The following is a 17,605-nucleotide window of genomic DNA, read 5'->3' on the forward strand; positions in this document are numbered from 1 at the left end:
TTTTTTTGGTTTTTCGAGACAGAGAACTCACTCTGTAGACCAACCAGGCTGGCCTTGAACTCAGAAATCCTCCTGCCTCTGCCTCCCAAGTGCTGGCATGTGCCACCACCGCCTGGCAAAGTTGAACATTTTTCTTATGCTTATTGGCCACTTGTAGTTCATCTTTTGAGAACTGTCTGCCCATTTATCGACTGTATTGCTTGAGACTGCCTTTACCTTCTTTGTGTGTGTGCATGTGTGTTGTACATGTTTGTGTGGTACAAGGCACAAGTGTCCTTCTCCGTCTCTCTCCACCTTGCTTTTGGAGATGAGGGTCTTCCATTGGACCTGCTCACCTGTAAGCCCTAGGGATCCTCCTGTCTACTTCCCTAGCACTCAGGTGACAGGCACCTACCTGCTGCCATGCCTTTTATTTGGCATTATTTTTATTTTATTTGCATTTTATCTGTGAATCTGAACTCAGATTTTCATGCTTTTCTGACTGTGCCATCCCCCTGGCTCCGGGCTGCTTGTTTCTTGTATATTTTAGATGTGGTCCTCTGCAAGATGTCTAGCTAGTAAACATGCTCTCCTAGTCTGTACTCAGCTAGCTGTATGTAGCTACCTGGTTGGTTTCTTTTCTCTCTCTTCTTCCCTCCCTTCCTTCCCTCCCTCCCTCCCTTTCTTTTTTCTTTTCTCCGTATTTCCTTCCTTCCTTCTCTCCCTTCTTCCCTCCCCCCCTCCTTTCCTCCTTCCTTCTTCCTTCCTGTGGATATTTGGTTGGTTTTCTTTTCTTCTTTTCTCTTCTATTTTCTTTTTTTACTTTTTTTTTCCCTCCCAAGACAGGGTTTCTCTGTGTAGCCCTGGCTCACTCTATAGATCAGGCTGGCCTCAAACTCAGAGATCTGCCTCTGACTCTCAAGGTATATCACTATGCTTAACTTGGTGGTTTTCATGTCTTTCATTTCTTGGGGAATCCCATCTTATATATAAACATGTAAATTTAGCTACTTTAAAAAGTTCATTTTATCTGTGTGGGTGTTGTGCATACATGTATGTATGCCGTGACTACCTAGTGCCCTTGGAGGCCAGAAGAGGGTACCAGATCCCAGTCAGAGATGATTGTTAGCTGTCACACGGGTCTGGGAATTAATCCTGTGCCCTCTGGACAAGGAGCCAGTGGTGTGGACTGCCAAGCCAGCGTTCCAGCACCCCAAGCTGTAAGCATGCTTTCCTCAATGACTTTCTGTGTTAGAGTGTTTTTTTTTTTTTTCATACTATTGAACTGTAAAATTTCTCAGTGGAAGTAATAGATCTCTTATTATTAGTAGTGTTTAATTTATATTGGTAATATGCTAAAATATTCTTCTGAAAAAAATCAAAGCAGTACAGATAAAGGTTTTATTATACCCCAATTTCAAAGCACTTTCTCTTTAGATAGCTGACTGTGTGTTTGGATATACTTGCCTAGACCCTTTATTTATTTAGAGTTAAATTAAAACAATTACTGGGCATGGTGGCTCACACCTTTAATCCCAGCACTCAGGAGACAGTCAAGTGGATCTCTTAGTTTAAGGCCAGCCTGGTCTACAGAGAGAGTTCTAGGATAGCCAGGGCTACACAGAGAAATCCTGTGTCAAAAAACCAAATAAAACAAAAGATTTAAATTTCTTTATTTACTTTTATGTGTATGAGTGTTTTGCTTACATATATGTTTGTGTGCCTTGTGCATGCTGTGGATGGTTGTGAGCCACTATGGGGTGCTGGGAACTGAATCATTTCTCTAGTTCATTTAGTTATTTATGATTCTCGAGACAGAGTTTCTCTGTGTAGCCCTGGTTGCTCTGGAACTCACTGTGTAGGCCAAACTGTCCTTTCCCTCACAGAGACTAGCCTGCCTCTGCCTGTGGTATGCTGGGATTGAAGGTGTAGACTACCATACACAACTTTAGATGCTGTACTTGGCATATGCTTATCTATCTTATCTATACATGTATATCTGTACAAAATATAGTAACTGTGCTTATCAAATAGATGACTCTTAGATAAAATGTCAAAGTACAAGTTACAGAAGAATATATAAAATATTAATTATATATAAAAGATATATAATGGTGTTATATATTACTTAAAGGTACATATAAATGAAATAAGAGTTAAAAAGTTAATAAAAATCAGTTTTATAATAGTAAGAGTTATGGGTAAAAGCAAGAAGATTTGTTTGGGAAGTATTCAGAGTCTTAAGTTATACCACTAATCTGGATGCTGGCTATTATATGACTCTGTGTCCTTTTGTATGCTAAATATTACATATTTAAAAAATAAAAATGTCACCAAGTGGTGGTGGTGGTGTTGTGTTGCACGCCTTTAATCCCAGCACCTGGGAAGCAGAGGCAGGTGGATCTCTGAGTTCGAGGCCAGCCTGGTCTCAAAAACCTAAAAAAAAAATCATGTTTTGCATGTGTGGTTTGTTTTTTTGTTTATACACAGCAGTAGATAGGTAAGTAGTCATATACTATAATACTTTTTTTCACTTTGTAGTAGTTGTGAACTATTTTCCCTCCCACCCTCCCATCCTCTCTCTTTTTCTTTCTTTCTTTCTTTCTTTCTTTCTTTCTTTCTTTCTTTCTTTCTTTCTTTCTTTCTTTCTTTCTTTTTCTTTTTGGTTTTTTGAGACAGGGTTTCTCTGTGTAGCCCTGGCTGTCCTGGAACTCACTCTGTAGACCAGGCTGGCCTCGAACTCAGAAATCTGCCTGCCTCTGCCTCCCAAGTGCTGGGATTAAAGGCGTGTGCCACCATCGCCCGACTTCTTTCTTTCTTTCTTTCTCCCTTTCTTTCTTTCTTTCTTTCTTTCTTTCTTTCTTTCTTTCTTCCTTTCTTCCATTTTCGGAGAGAGAGTCACTGCATAGACAAGGCTGGCTTCTTCATGAGTACTGGTGTTTCTTGGGTTAGCTATACTGGCTCTTAGCAGTTTTTAAATGATGGAAGGTGGCAAATTTGTTGTTATATACTCCTACGATATACTCTATGCTAAGAACATGTTATTTGGTAAAGAGTGTCATGTATCCAGGTTGTCTCCACTTTGCTGTTTGTGAAGGATGACTTTATCTTTTCTGCTTTGTCAGCCTTTACATACTGTGGTGCTTAGATTACAGGCATTCATCACCATGCCTGCCTTCTGTAAGTGGTGCTGGGCATTGAGCTTAGAGCTTTGTGCATGCTAGGAAAGCGCTCTACCATGTCAACTATATCTCTAATCTTCCAAGAGAAATCCCATTTTTCAATATTTTTACCTTGGGAAATAATTAAGTATCTTTTCTAAGTGCTATTCTGGGCAGCAAAGACAATCCCATAGTAGTTCCTTTGGGAGCAGTTAAAATAATAAATTAGTTCTTCCGCCTCAGCCTGTCTCATGGCTAGAATTACAGTGTATGTTACCATACATGGGTAGTGGTTAAATAATCCCCCATCTTGGGGTTGAAGAGATTGCTCAGTGGTTAAGAGAACTGGTTGCTCTTTTAGACGACCCAGGTTTGATTTTCAGCACCCACATGGTGGCTCATAACTATAACTGTCTGTAACTCCAGTCCCAGTGGATCTTATGCCTTCTTCTGGTCTATGCTGGTACTGGGTGTGCACATGGTGCACAGATGTATGTGCAGGCTAAACATTTATATACACAAAGTAGAAGGGGAAAGGCAGGTGTTGTCATGTGAACCTTTAATCCCAGCACTTGGGATGCAGATGCAGGTGGAGCTCTCAGTTTGAGGCCAGCCTGGTCTACAGAGTTAGTTCTAAGGCAACGAGGGCTACACAGAGAAACCAATGAACCAACCAACCAAACAACTCTGAAAAGGAAAAATATTAACCAATCTTTTCTCTTCAACTGTTCTGGTAGGTTTGTCAGGATGGTGGATAAGAATATTTACATCATTCAAGGAGAAATCAACATTGTTGTTGGTGCCATCAAACGAAATGCCCGATGGAGCACCCATATACCACTGGTGAGTGGGGAATGGGCAGACAGATCACTGAATTATAGACATCTCATCCTTGGTTAAAACAATCAACTAAGGGGGCGGGGAGGAATGTGTGTAGGTGTGTGCGCGCACGTGCGCGCACACATTCATGATGAAAGAAAAAAGGGAATGTGAAAGGAAAGGAATAGGTCCTGTTGTGGTGAATAGGTATGATCTCTAAGACTTATATGTTTGAATGCTTGGCTCATAGGGAGTGGCCCAATTAGGAGGTATGGCTTAGTTGCTGTAGGTGTGGCCTTGTTGGAGGAAATATGTCACTGTGGAGTGTCTCACTGTGTGAGACTTTGAGGTCTCATATAAGCTCAAGCTACACCCAGTGTGACAGTCTTCTGCTGCCTGTGGATAGAGATATAGAGCTCTTGGTTCTTCCAGCACCATGCCTGCCTGCACAGTACCATGCTTCCCGCCATGATGACGGGACTGAACCTCGGAAACTGTAAGCCAGCCCCAATAACATATTTTCTTTTATAAGGGTTGCCCTGGTTGTCTCTTCACACCAATGAAACCCTAATAAGACAGGCCCTGATAGAAGGAGAGAGAGGGGAGATCAATAGAATCCATGTGACATGAGAACACAGAGGTGGTAGAAGGAGAGAGAGGAGAGACAGTAGACTCCATGTGACATGAGAGCACAGAGGGACGAAGCTGGCTGGTGTGCTGTATTCTTGTAATCCTAGCACTTGGAGGTAGGAGCAAAAGGATCATACATTCAAGGCTAGCTTTGGCTACATAGTGAGTTCCAAGCTAACCTAGGCTCTTTGAGACCCTGTGTTAAAAACCAAAAATAGGCCAGGCAGTAGTGGTACACACCTTTAATCCCAGCACTTGGGAAGCAGAGGCAGGTGGATTTCTGAGTTCAAGGCCAGCCTAGTCCACAGAGTGAGTTTCAGGACAGCCAGGGCTAAATAGAGAAACCCTGTTTTGAAAAACAAAAAAGAAAGAAAAAAGAAAAAAAAAGAAAAAAAAAACCAAAAAAAAAAAAAAAAGGTGTGGGTGGTTAGGTCTGTAGGAATGGCTCTGTAGAAATTTTCCAGTAGACCATGTTTGGTTCAGAGCACTCGTATTGAGCAACTCACAACTCTGTCTTCAGTTCTGGGTAATCCTATACCCTCTTCTAGCCTCCTTGGGTACCTGCACACTATACTATATACTCACAAAGACATACACACACACACTGAATAAAAATAAATCTTAAAAGGTCATGAGCTAGGGAGATGGCTCAGTAGTTAAAACACTTGCTACACAAGCAATAGGCATAGAGGTTGGATCCCTAGAACTCATATAAAGGATTAGTGGTCATCTAGAGCTGGTGAAGTGTATAAAGCTTGTAATTCGAGCCTTGGAAGGCAGAGACAGGAATACCTGGAGCAAGCTAGCTAGTAGACTAGCATACCAGTGAGCTCTGGGGTTGTGTGAGAGCTCAGCCTCTGAGGATAAGGTGGAAGAGTGATGGAGGTAGATGCCCAATATTAACTTCAGGCCTCCACATGTTTGTGAACATGTATATATACACATGCATGCCACACACATATCCAGGTGAAAAAGAAGAATTAAAAATAACAACAATAAAAAACAGTGGCTGGTAAGATGGCTCAGTGGGTGAAATTCTGATGACCTGAGTTTGATCCCTGAAACCTACATAAAAATGGACAGAGAAACAGTTCTACAAAGTTCTCCTCTGACTTTGGCATATGCCTGTGAAGTACACATATTATATATACATGATAAACAAACAAACCAAAGGAAAGAGGAGGCAGTCTACTTGAGGGTAGTAGAGGACCAACTAGAGTGGCCAGGAGGATGGAGAAGGCAGGTGGGATTGACATGTAGGTGAGGCTGGCTGTCTTTAAACTAATCTTGCCTCCATTTCCCAAGTGTTAGGATTGCAGGTATGCACCACCACCACCCTCTAGTTGAAATCCATTATTTTATAGGCTATCTTAAAAATGTTTGTAGGCTAACAACACCCAGGGCTGGCAAGGTGGGTGAGTGGCTAAAGTCTAATGTATGAATCCCTGTTCTGTTACTGTGAAGAGACTTCATGACTAAAGCAGCTTTATGAAAGAAAGCATTGAATTACAGGTTAATTTAATTTAACAATTTAATTAATTTAATAAATTAATGAATTAACAGTCTCTTATCATGGCAATAGCATGGTGGTATACATGGTTCTATAGCAGTGGCTGAGGGCTACATCCTGATCTTTAGGCAGCACACAGAGAGAGACTGGGCATTTTCATTCAAACCAGCACACCTGACCACTTGGGTTCAAATCTCTGGAACCCACGTGGTGGAAGAAAAGAACTGACTCCCACAGCTTGTTGTCTGACTACTATATAAGTATGCCTTTATGTATATGTACACACAAATAAAGTAAAGGTGAAAAAAATCCCCCATTAAAACAGTAATCATGTTTCTTGTAATAATGAAAGGAATAGGAAATCAGAAATGTCGTTGGTATGCAAGAACACTTTTGTCTTCTGTTTTATTCCAGCTGGCATCACATTTACAGGCTTAACCCAAAAGATGCCCACATTCTATGCACACACATGCATGCATATAATGTATATAGGCATGAAGTAAAAATAGAGACACTTTATTAAGAAAGGGAAGCCATTGCTTTTTGGAGACAGGTTTCTCTTCATAGCCCTGGATATCCTGGAACTTGCTTTGTCGACCATCTTGGCTTCAAACTCACAGAAATGTACTTGCCTCTGCTCTCAAATGCTGAGATTAGAGGTGTGTACCACGCCCAGCACTCTTGATAATGGGAGCGGGTTAGTGAGTTTGTTACTTTTCTGTTGCTGTGATGGAACACTAACCAGGGATAGAGAGATAGCTCACTGTTTAAGAATACTTGTTGCTTTTTCAGAGGACCCAGATTGATTCCTAGCACCCATACCAGTTCCAGGGAATCTAATGCCATATTTTGGTCTCATGGGTACTAGGTATATGTGTGTTCAGTTATACGTGCAGGCAAAATACCCATACATACAATAGGAATCTAAAACAGAAAAGCAAAAAAACCAAAGGGATGGAGAGATGGCTCAGGGGTTAAGAGCACTGACTGCTCTTCCAGAGGGCCTGGCTGAGATTCCCAGCACCCACATTGCGGCTTACAACTGTCTGTAACTTCAATTTCAGGAATCCGATACTTTTCTTTTAAAATTTAAAAAAACTATTATTTTATGTAAATGGGCATTTTGTCTGCTTATATGTCTATGTGCCACATATGTGCTTGATATTTTTGTAAATTAAATTGACATTTCGGACTTTAGCATATCTAGAAACCTCAAAGTTTACCTTCTATGATAAGAAGAAAACACATTTCTTTTTTTTGTTTTGTTTTTGTTTTTGTTTTTTGAGACAGGGTTTTTCTGTGTATCCCTGGCTGTCCTGGAATTCACTCTGTAGTCCAGGCTGGCCTCGAACTCAGAAATCCGCCTGCCTCTGTCTCCCAAGTGCTGGGATTAAAGGCGTGCCCCACCACTGCCCAGCGAAAACACATTTCTTGCAACTGGAGTTAGAGATGGTTTTGAAGTACCCTGTGGATGGCTGAGTTATCTCTCCAGTCCCTGATGCCTCTTTGGACTTGAGGGCACTGAGGGCACAAGCAGCGCATATACATACATGCAAGCAAGACACGCTGTCACACACAATGTAAAATAAAACAAGAGAGACTAGAAAGGAGTGTACTTTGTCTTACAGTTCCTGGGAAAGAGTTTGTGTGGTGGGGTTGGAGCGTGGCAATAGATGACCAGAGCAGGAAGCTAAGAGAGATTTTCAGCCACAAGCATGAAGCAGAGAGTAAACTGGAAGTGGGACGTGCACTCTCAGAGCCCACCCCTAGTGACTAACCTCCTGTAATACTATCTCACCAAACAGTGCCGCTAACTGAGGACCAGGGTTTCAGTGGTTGAGCTTCAGAGAGACATTGTCAGCCAGATAACCACAGGTAGTGAGCTAGGGAGAGCTCTCAAAAGCTTTATTTGAAAAAAAATTTTTTTTTTTAGATTTATTTATTATGTATCTATTATAAGTACACTGTAGCTGTCTTCAGACGCACCAGAAAAGGGGGCATCAGATCTCATTACAGGTGGTTGTGAGCCACCATGTGGTTGCTGGGATCCGAACTCATGACCTTCGGAAGAGCAATCGGTGCTCTTACTCACTGAGCCATCTCACCAGCCCTATTTGAAAAATTTAAAAATGTTTATTTATCTTTATTTTATGTGCATTGGTGCCTTTCTTGCTTGCATATATTTCTGTCTGAAAGTGCCAGGTCCCCTGAAACTAGAGTAACAAACAATTGTGAGCTGTCACAGCTGAGAATTGAACCAGGGTCCTCTGGAAGAGTAGCTAGTATCTTAACTGCTGAGCCATCTCTTCAGATCCACCTCATTTTTATAATTTTATGTTTTTTTTTTTTTTTTTTTTTTTTTTGAGACATGGTTTCTCTGTGTAGCTTTGATTGTCCTGGGATTCACTCAGTAGACCAGGCTGGCCTTGAACTCAGAGATCCACCTGCTTCCCAAGTGCTGGAAATAAAAGAGTGTGCCACGGCCACCCAGTTATAAATCTATTTTTTACTTATGTATATGTGTGTGCCCATGCCCACACACACGCATGCCTACATGCATACAGTCCTTGAAGTACCTGAGGAGGCCAGAAGAAGGTGTCTGCCCTTCTAGAGCTGGAGTTACAGGTGGTTGTAAGCACTGGACGTGGGTGCTGGGAGTCAAACTCAGCTGTTGTACTATTTCTCTCATCTCCTTTATAAATCAAGCTGATATTTAGGACTACTTTAGAATTCCTAGAAACATCAGAAATACTTTAATTTCCTAGGGCTATAATTAGTAATCAACTTCATTCAAACTAGGTTAGTTATTGGTAATACATAAAGTATAGCTGGGTGATGATAATTCTATACAGTGGAATCTGCAAGCTTCCACATATGGAGTAGGCCATATCTTACCAATCAGATAGATAGAAACTTAGGTAGTGTCAGGACTCAGGAGGTCCATATGTCTGTAAATGAGCTCAAGCTGGCCTACAGAAGGATAAAAGCCACCATTCTTAAGGAACTTGTAAAGTGTTTTATTTGTTTTGTTTTGTTTTGGTGTTGTTTTTGTCCCCAAAAGGAGCTGCTTCCCCCAACTACTAGTCTTTCTCCTATACTCTGCATGGTTTGCCCACCCACCCCTGCTACCCAAAGCCCCCTTGCTTTCTCTTGCTATCTCCACTATTCTCTCCCATTCTCCAGGTACCCTGGCTTACCATGTCCAGTCTGTTTCTCATTTCTCTGGCTCTGGACTCTTCCAGATGCTTATGGATATTCACTGTCTCTTATCTAGAAACAAATCTTCTCAGTTCCTTCTCAAGGAATGGTTGTGTTGGCAGTCTCTTTATTGTACTCCCTCACATACAGTTATAAAGTTGGCTTGCTGTGTGTGTGTGTGTGTGTATATATATATACATATATATATATATATATATATATATACATGTATTGTGTATATATGTAAATTTTGTGGAATTGGTGTAAAAAATTTTGGCACAACTATAGAAACTAGTTTAGTGTTTTCTAACTAGCATTTTACCTGCTAAACCATCTTTCCAGCCCCCTAATTAATATTTTTGAATTGACATGGGAACATTCCAAACATACTCACCAAATAGTTTATATATTCTTATCACTTTAGAAAGTTCTAATATATATTTTTATCATGTATGTATATGGAATAAAAGTACAGACGTGGGTTTGTATATACAAACACTTAGATAAATAATGTTGACCATTTTTTTTTAAATGTCAGTCCCTTTTTGTGTAAGAAAAATTAAAACACCCTGGGGCATCTAGATATGTAAAATAGGCAGACAAATAAAACATATACTGATAATAAATCATAAAGAAATTTAAAGATAATTCTGAGATGGCTTAAACTGTAGAGTTGCTTGCTATCATGCTTGATGACCCAACTTTGATTCCCAGAACATATGGAAGGAGAGAACCAACTCTTGCAGGCTGGACTCTGACTTTCATACCTGCATCAAGGCGTGAGTGGCTAAATGCATAAATACATGAACAAAACAAATCAATGTTTTAAAAACATTTTTTGCTATATATATAATCTTACTGTTTATTAAAGATTAAAGCAGATTTGCATACTAATGAGGCATATGTACTTATATATTCTTACATAAAGAATTAAACCATGGCTGAGTCTTTGAACGTTATCACTGTTCTTCATAGTTGATAGTTATTTTGATTTTATTTTGTAATTTTCATGCTGACAGTGCTATTTTTGTATAAATATGTAGTACACAAAGGTAGACGTATGCTTAGGAACATTTCAGGAATTGTTGGAAATCCTTTTGTCATCTTAAGCCAAGATTCATTTCATGATCTTTTTTTTTTCTGGTTTTTCAAAACAGTCCTGGTTGGCTGTTCTTACTTTGTAGACCAGGCTGACCTCAAACTCGCAGAGATCCATCTGCCTCTGCCTCCAGAGTGCTGGGACTAAAGGGGTGCCCTGACACACCTGGCTCATGATTTTTTTTTTTAAATGAAACTTGTTAGTAATACAAACAGCAGTTTTAAAACCAAACATTCTAAAATACAATACAAAGACATACTAATTTGATACCTACATCCTGAGGAATGACAGTAGAAAATACTTTTAAAGTCTTTTTCCATAACTAGACTTACAGTGTGCTTCTAGAAGAGCAGAAAAAATTTTTATGTACAGTGAAAGTACTGCCGCTCATCAAATACACAGGCTTGAAATCTGAGGTGATGTGTTTCAGGCATGCTTATTGCAATGCAAGGTGTGGCATGTGCAATGCAAAGTATATGTTGATTAGAACAGTGGCTGCCAGTGGTGAAGTAGGGAAAGACAGTATAGGGATACATCTGAAATACCATGGATTCATCACTCAGGGATTTGGAATTAAATTTTGGTCATTCTGTATTCAGAAACATTGCTATTGCTAAAAATTTCAAGACTCTCCCCCCCACCTCCACATTTAGTTAGGTGACTCCTATATGGGATGTGATTCACAGGAGAAACTGGGCTGAGTCTGACCATGGCATGCCACCTCCACCCCACATTCACATGCACACAAAATAAATAAACTGTAAGAAATGTTAAAGAGAATAAAAGAATCTGGGCTGAAGGCTAGCACTGAGGAACTTATTTTCGGTAAACTCCCAGTGCCTCTGAAATAAGAGAGTCAGGAGCCATGGCTAAGCTTCTTTCCTCAGAAGGAAAACTTACTAAATTTTCTGGTTGGATTTAGAAAAAGGTTTTGATGTTTTGTTTTCTCTTCCCTATCTTCGACTAATCATTTCTTTTTCTTGACCTATGATTGTTTAGGATGAAGAACGGGACCCCCTTCTGCACAGTTTCAGTCACCTGAAGGAGGTCTTAAACAGTGTGCCAGGTAAGGTCCATGTGTAGGAAACGGTGCAAACTACTGGGCCTAGTAAGAAATACATGTGTTTGATTTACTGCAGGGATAGACAAAACTTTCATATAATGGATTCTATAGGACAAGTAAATGGAACAAAGACAGGACCATATAGTAAATAATTGAGGCTTTGTAGTCTGTGTGCAGCTCAGCTGCTCACCTCTGCCTGCAGGGCTCACCAGGCAGAGGTGAGATGTGTAGAGAGTATATAATGTCTTTCTTAAAGAGGATGCAAGTCAGATCTGGCTCATGGATAAAGCTTGCCAATCTTTTAGTCTTCCTATGTTCTCAGGTCCTTTGATTTTTATTTTCCTAGTCAAATCAACTTTATGTAATATTCACACAGTTTTCAAAGCCACTTCCATATTTATTATCCTTGCTCAGCTTTCCCCAGGTGTGTGGAGAAGGCAATCATAATGTTGTCTCCTTTTATGAAAGAAAGCAAAGCGATGTAGCTGAAGGGCTATTGGCATAGCTCAGTTTGTAGAGTATGCATCTCTCACAAATAAGCCCTAGATTCAGTCCTGATGCCCCATAAAACTGGGTATGGTGGATGCCCATATCAGGATGGACCTGTGATCTCAGGTCTTGAGAGGAGTCAAGAGGTTTGGGAATTCAAGATCATCCTTTAGCTACGTACCAGTTTTAGGCCACCTAAGCTGTAAGAGACCTGTCTCAAGTGAAACAGTCAGACAGACAGACAAACAAATAATACACCTAAAGTGATTCAGCTGATTCATTCTCAGAGATAGAATCAAGTAAATTTTAGGCTGCTGACACCTGGTTTAGTGCCCTTTCCCATGTTTTACATTGCCTTCGGTACATTTAATTAGAAGAGACTGTATATATAAAATGCCTTTTATTGTGTGTGGGAGAAAAGAGTAATAAAAGAAAAAAATCAATTCCTGTGATTTTGTTGTTACTTATTGTTCTTATTTTACTCCTGTGGGTTTTTGTTTTGTTTTGTTTTGTTTTTTTTCCAATACAGACTAAAGGAGAATGTCTTAGAACTGTGTTCTTGTAATGTAGCCCTGGAATCCTGTCAGCTGGAGGTATATCTCAGACCATAATTGAATAGTATTTAGACTTCAACAAATTAAAGAAACAATAAATTAAAAAATGTCCTCATTTTATGAGAAACACAAGAGAAAGTTTGGAGAACATTTCTTAGTTCTTTTCCCAAGGTCAAAGTTACTATAAAGGAACAACTTTTACTTTGAAAAGGCTTTAAATTTATAAGCCAGGTCTGGTGGCTTACACCTATAATCCAAGTACTCAGGAGGCTGAGACAGGAGTGCCATGAGTTTGAGGCAAGCATGGGCCACATAGTAAAGAATAACAAGCATACACAGGGGCTGAAACTTTCTTCTTCTATTACCTTACATACACAGTACAAGGAACTTTGTATAGACACTGAGTTTCAGGAGAGTCTGGGCTACAAAATGAGGCCCTATCTTAAACAAGCAAGCAAATAAACAATCCAGGCATGGTGGTACAGACCTGGGGCAGGAGGATTGAACATTTAAGACCTGTCTAGGCTAAAGAATGAGTTCAGGGCCAGCAGAGACCCTGTCTTAAAACAAACAAATGCAAATGGATCAGAGATACAGCTCAATGGCAGTGCACTTGCCTCACATTCACAAGACTCTGGGTTCAATTCCTAGTGGCAAACAAACAAACGAACCAAAAAGAAAGATCTAAAAACATCAAACATAGGCAGTAGCTTAGTGGTTAACCCAAGTTCTACTCCCAATACTCATGTCAACAAGCAGCTCATGAGCACATGTCATTCTTGAGTGATGACATTATAGGCATGCGACATTACCAATTCTGGCTCAAAACTTTCCTTTTTTTTGTAAGCTTAGAAACTTTTGCATGTATACTTACGACGCACATATATTTCCTGTACAAGGAAATAAGAGCCGTGTCACCGTGTGTCCAGTGAAGTTGGTTAAGTTCATCCCACTTGTTCCTTAGAAAATATCTGTAGTCAGGATTCACACACTGGGATGAACACATGCCCCACAATTAAAAGTACAGATTTTTTTATATTGTTACTTTGACTAAAAAATATGTCAATGACAGGGACCTGATTGTTTTCTCAGTCATTATGGGCTCTTGGGATGGTTTCAGGAAGATCTGAAGAATTAAAGAGGATGTATGCTTTCTAGGCCTGTGAGCGGCTTTTTTTTGGAGGGGCAAAGAAAATATTTTATGGTTCTATAACCCTGAAATTATATACTCAATTGTATAGTTTACAAGGATAAATTTTATAGTATGTGAATTATAGCTCAAAATTTGTTTTTTAAATGTAATCAATATTTTGCTTCCCAGGCTTGCCTTGAATTTGTGGACTCAAGTGATGTTTTTGTTAACTTTCTCAGTAGCTGGGACTATGGGTGTGTGCCACCCAGCTTATAGTTCATTTAAAACAAATCAAACATAAGCTACAAAATTGATGAATTCACATTTCTTAGGGCTCAGAATGCTGGAGGGAAGCCTTTGAGTGCAGTCATAGCCGAACTTTGGACCCATTGCCCAGCAAAGGCAGCATAAGGCTCTGTTCAGCCTCTTGGCCCACTTTGTCCTTTTATGTCTCTCTCATTAACTCAAGGAAGCACATGGCTTTTATATTTAAATTTATTCAAGCTGTAATCTTTGACATTTGAGTTAGCTTTTAGTACAGTTTTGCATTTATAGTAATATATATTATGTATTTTCTCTATCCCCAAAGAATCCCTTTTAATCTTTTCCGGATGCAAATTTCAGGCTGTCTTGTCCCATCTCCCCTCTCTTGCTCTCCTTCCCCTCCCCCCACAGAGTATGTTTGATCAGGTGTGGCAGGAATATCCACTGTCAAGCTGCGCCCTTTATATTAGTCAATATTATCCTTCTCCCCCTCCCTGTCTGTCTGCTCCTTTGGGCTTTCCCAGTTGATTTATAATTTTGGAATTCTCATCGGAGTCTGTAATACAGTTTGTTCATTATTTAACCAAAACCTGTTTAATGAGCAGAGAGAGGCAATGTAAATGTTAGACATGTTGCAGTGATGTACCTTTGTGCTTCTTAGAACGGGTGGGTAGTTAACTCTGTGCTGCCTGCAGGGCTGGGGTATCCTGGGCTTAGGGGCTAAAGGGCCACTGTGGGAGTGGGAGTGGCCTTTTTGCCCCTGAGTGACCTTTATATCTGCCCAAACCCTGCCATAGCTTCACATTGCAGTGATACATTTCCTTTTACCATTCTAGTAATCTTACGGGGCTTTGGCAGAATACTAGAGTTATGTTCAGGCTAGAACCTGTGTAAGATTGGTGGCATGGATTGGACCATAACAGAAAGGTTATGCTCTTGGTTTTAGGTCTGAAAAAAGATGACAGTTAAGAGCAATGGTTTGTGACCTTTGGGTAATTTTTTGCCAGACTAGATAAGTCTTTGCAAGTCTTAGTACCTTCATTTAGTATACTTTTATGGAAAGAGTTTTATTCAGTTATGTGTGTTTGACTGTGCTTATTTGTATCCACATTTAGGTTGTCTTTTTTCTTGGTCTTCAAGCACCTCCTCCATATGTTTGTGTTCATGTGTGTCCACAACTTGTAAATTTACATATACAAAGGGATTCTTTGCTAGAAAAATCTTGGATTTTCATCAGAAAGAAATATTCTAAAACTATCATAACAAAAAATTCTTACAGGATTTTTTTTTTTTTTTTTGGTGCTGGGGAATTACACCCATGGCTTTGTACTTGTTATGGAAGTACTCTATCACTGAGCCACATCCTAGCTTTGTTTTTATTTTATTTATTAATTTATTTTGACAAAGTTTTACTTCATAGTTCAGGCTGCCTTCAAAATCAGAATCCTCTTACCTCCACCTCCCAAGAGATGGGATATAAGTATTTGCTACCAGGCCCATCTGGGACCACCTCTTAATGGCATTAAAGCCTTCAGGGCCAGGCTTGAGGAAGACTTCTCATATATATATATATATACACATACATATATGTATACATATATATGTGTATATGTATGTGTATATATATGAGAATGTATATACATACATATGTGTATATGTATATATATGAGAATGTATATGTATATGTATATGTATGTATGCATATAAAATAACAGAGAGAGAGTGAGAACCAAGGTATTTGTGTATGGTGAACCAAATGTCATGCTTTTGTAGCTGCTGGTGTTACAAGACCAGTGGCTGTCACACCACTCTGAAATGACTTGTGATGTCTGATCTATTCCATATAATAATGCTTCCAAGGTGTGGAGAGGATGACAGTGAACGAGGACAGTTGGCGGTCACCTTCCCTCCTCTCCCACTCTTTGACTTGGTCTTACTATTTATTTAGTTCAGGGTTATTTTCCCAGTGTGCTATGATTACAGGTTTGTGTTGCCATGCCTAGCTTGCTGCCATTTTTGTTGTTGTTATTGTTGTTGTTGTTGTTCATTTGAATAACAAGTCAAGTTCTTGAGAATGAATAAAAGTTGTGTTTTTTTCAGGTTGGTTTTCTCATGTAAAGCTGTTATAAGCCAAACTTTAGATGTTTCTAAAGGCGTCAGTAGATTGCATAGAATACATACATCTTAGGGGTATTTCTTTACTGAGCTAACTGGGATAGCAGGAACTTTGACATACTTGAGTTTAAGAGGGAGAAGCAGGTGCCTGGAGGAAGTGAATGTGTTAGGAGTTTATTTAAATATAGTTTATCTTGGACAAACACACCTGTAGGGTACAGTCTGTCTCAAGCTTTTTGAATTCAGAATCTGAGCTAGGAGGTTTGAGTACATCTACCCTCCAGAGGTTTCAGAGAACATTTAAACAGAGTCTGGAAGCCAATCTGGGAGGAACTATGACTTAACACCTGTCTGGCCCAGGCCTCTTAGAAGTAACTGCCTAGGTAGAAAAGAGCTGTTCAAGGGTGCCTGATTACCCTAGGAGTAACTGTCAGGAAAAAGAGTAAATATGTTATATTAAATCACTAAATTTATTTCCTGTATTGATTGAATATATATATTAATTTTTTTCTATAGGTGTCAATAGTTTGGGGAATAGCAGAATAATAGATCATTAGGCAGCCTATGAAGAGCCATAAGTGAGCCATTGGCTTTCCTTTTTGTTCTGTTTTGTTTTGAGGCAGGGTCTCACTATCTAGCCTTGGCTGGTGGAATTCACCATGTAGATCAGGCCACCCTGGAGTGCAGATGTCTTTCTACCCCTGTCTTCTGAGTGCTGAGGTGAAAGGTGTATATTGCTATGCCTGGCAAGAATTGAACTTTTAAATTTTACAAGTTATAACAGAAAATTATTTTGTTTCTTTTTAGAGGAAATTAAAAGAACCAAATTTGTCAGACAAATTTATATAAATGACTGAATATTGGAAGGGACAAAGTTGGCCAAATGTATGTATTTCCTATACCACTTATTTACTTTCTTGGTTTATAATAAAACATAAGATCATATATAAAAATGTATGTATATATTTACACACACACACACACACACACACACACACACGGATACAAAACCCAAGATTGATTAGCATGTTAGTATGTGGCTTGATTGCTGGGCACAGTAACTATGTTTCCAATTGTTTGCAAAGTAGAGGCAGGATTGCTGGGGCTCAGCAGTTCTAATCATGACTGAGCAACAGAGTGAGACCTTGTTAAAAAAGGGTCTAAGATCCCACTTCACAAATAGGGTGGAGAACAACAGAAGATGCCAATAGTGAGTGACTTTTGGCTCCAAGGGGATGTTCGTGTCATCATGAGCTCATGTAGACAGAAACATGCACACACATGATGGGGGTAATAAAGACTCTTGAGAATAGATGCTGGGTTTGGTGATGCATGCCTGTTACAATAGCATGGAGGACTGAAGCAGCTGGATCATGAGTTGGAGGCCAGCCTAGATTATACAGTTCCAGGAAAGGATGGATTCATAGCGAGAACCTGTCTCAGAAGGAGGAAGGGAAAGGAAAGGAGAGAGTTCTGTATAGTTTGCTTCTTGTGGACACAGCTCTGCCTTTACTCTGTAATACCCACTCAGAATACCTTCAGAATCAAGTCTGACTGGTAGGAATGCATGGTGGTTTTTTTTTTTTTACTAT

At 39.7% G+C, this 17,605-nt stretch overlaps 1 protein-coding gene across 8 annotated transcripts in view; it reads left to right on the top strand.

The window, feature by feature from the left end:
- Gbf1 (golgi brefeldin A resistant guanine nucleotide exchange factor 1) overlaps positions 1-17,605 on the top strand; it is a 137,375-nt gene that overhangs the window by 7,724 nt on the left and 112,046 nt on the right. For all 8 annotated transcript variants that reach the window (XM_031390527.1, XM_031390531.1, XM_031390529.1 and 5 more), the window contains exons 2-3: positions 3,878-3,983; positions 11,396-11,462. In XM_031390527.1, the coding sequence (XP_031246387.1) occupies positions 3,888-3,983; positions 11,396-11,462 (163 nt within the window). In that variant the 5' untranslated portion in view covers positions 3,878-3,887. The remainder of the gene's footprint in view (positions 1-3,877; positions 3,984-11,395; positions 11,463-17,605) is intronic.

Source organism: Mastomys coucha, unplaced genomic scaffold, assembly GCF_008632895.1.
Source record: "Mastomys coucha isolate ucsf_1 unplaced genomic scaffold, UCSF_Mcou_1 pScaffold21, whole genome shotgun sequence".
Classification (NCBI taxonomy): domain Eukaryota; kingdom Metazoa; phylum Chordata; class Mammalia; order Rodentia; family Muridae; genus Mastomys; species Mastomys coucha.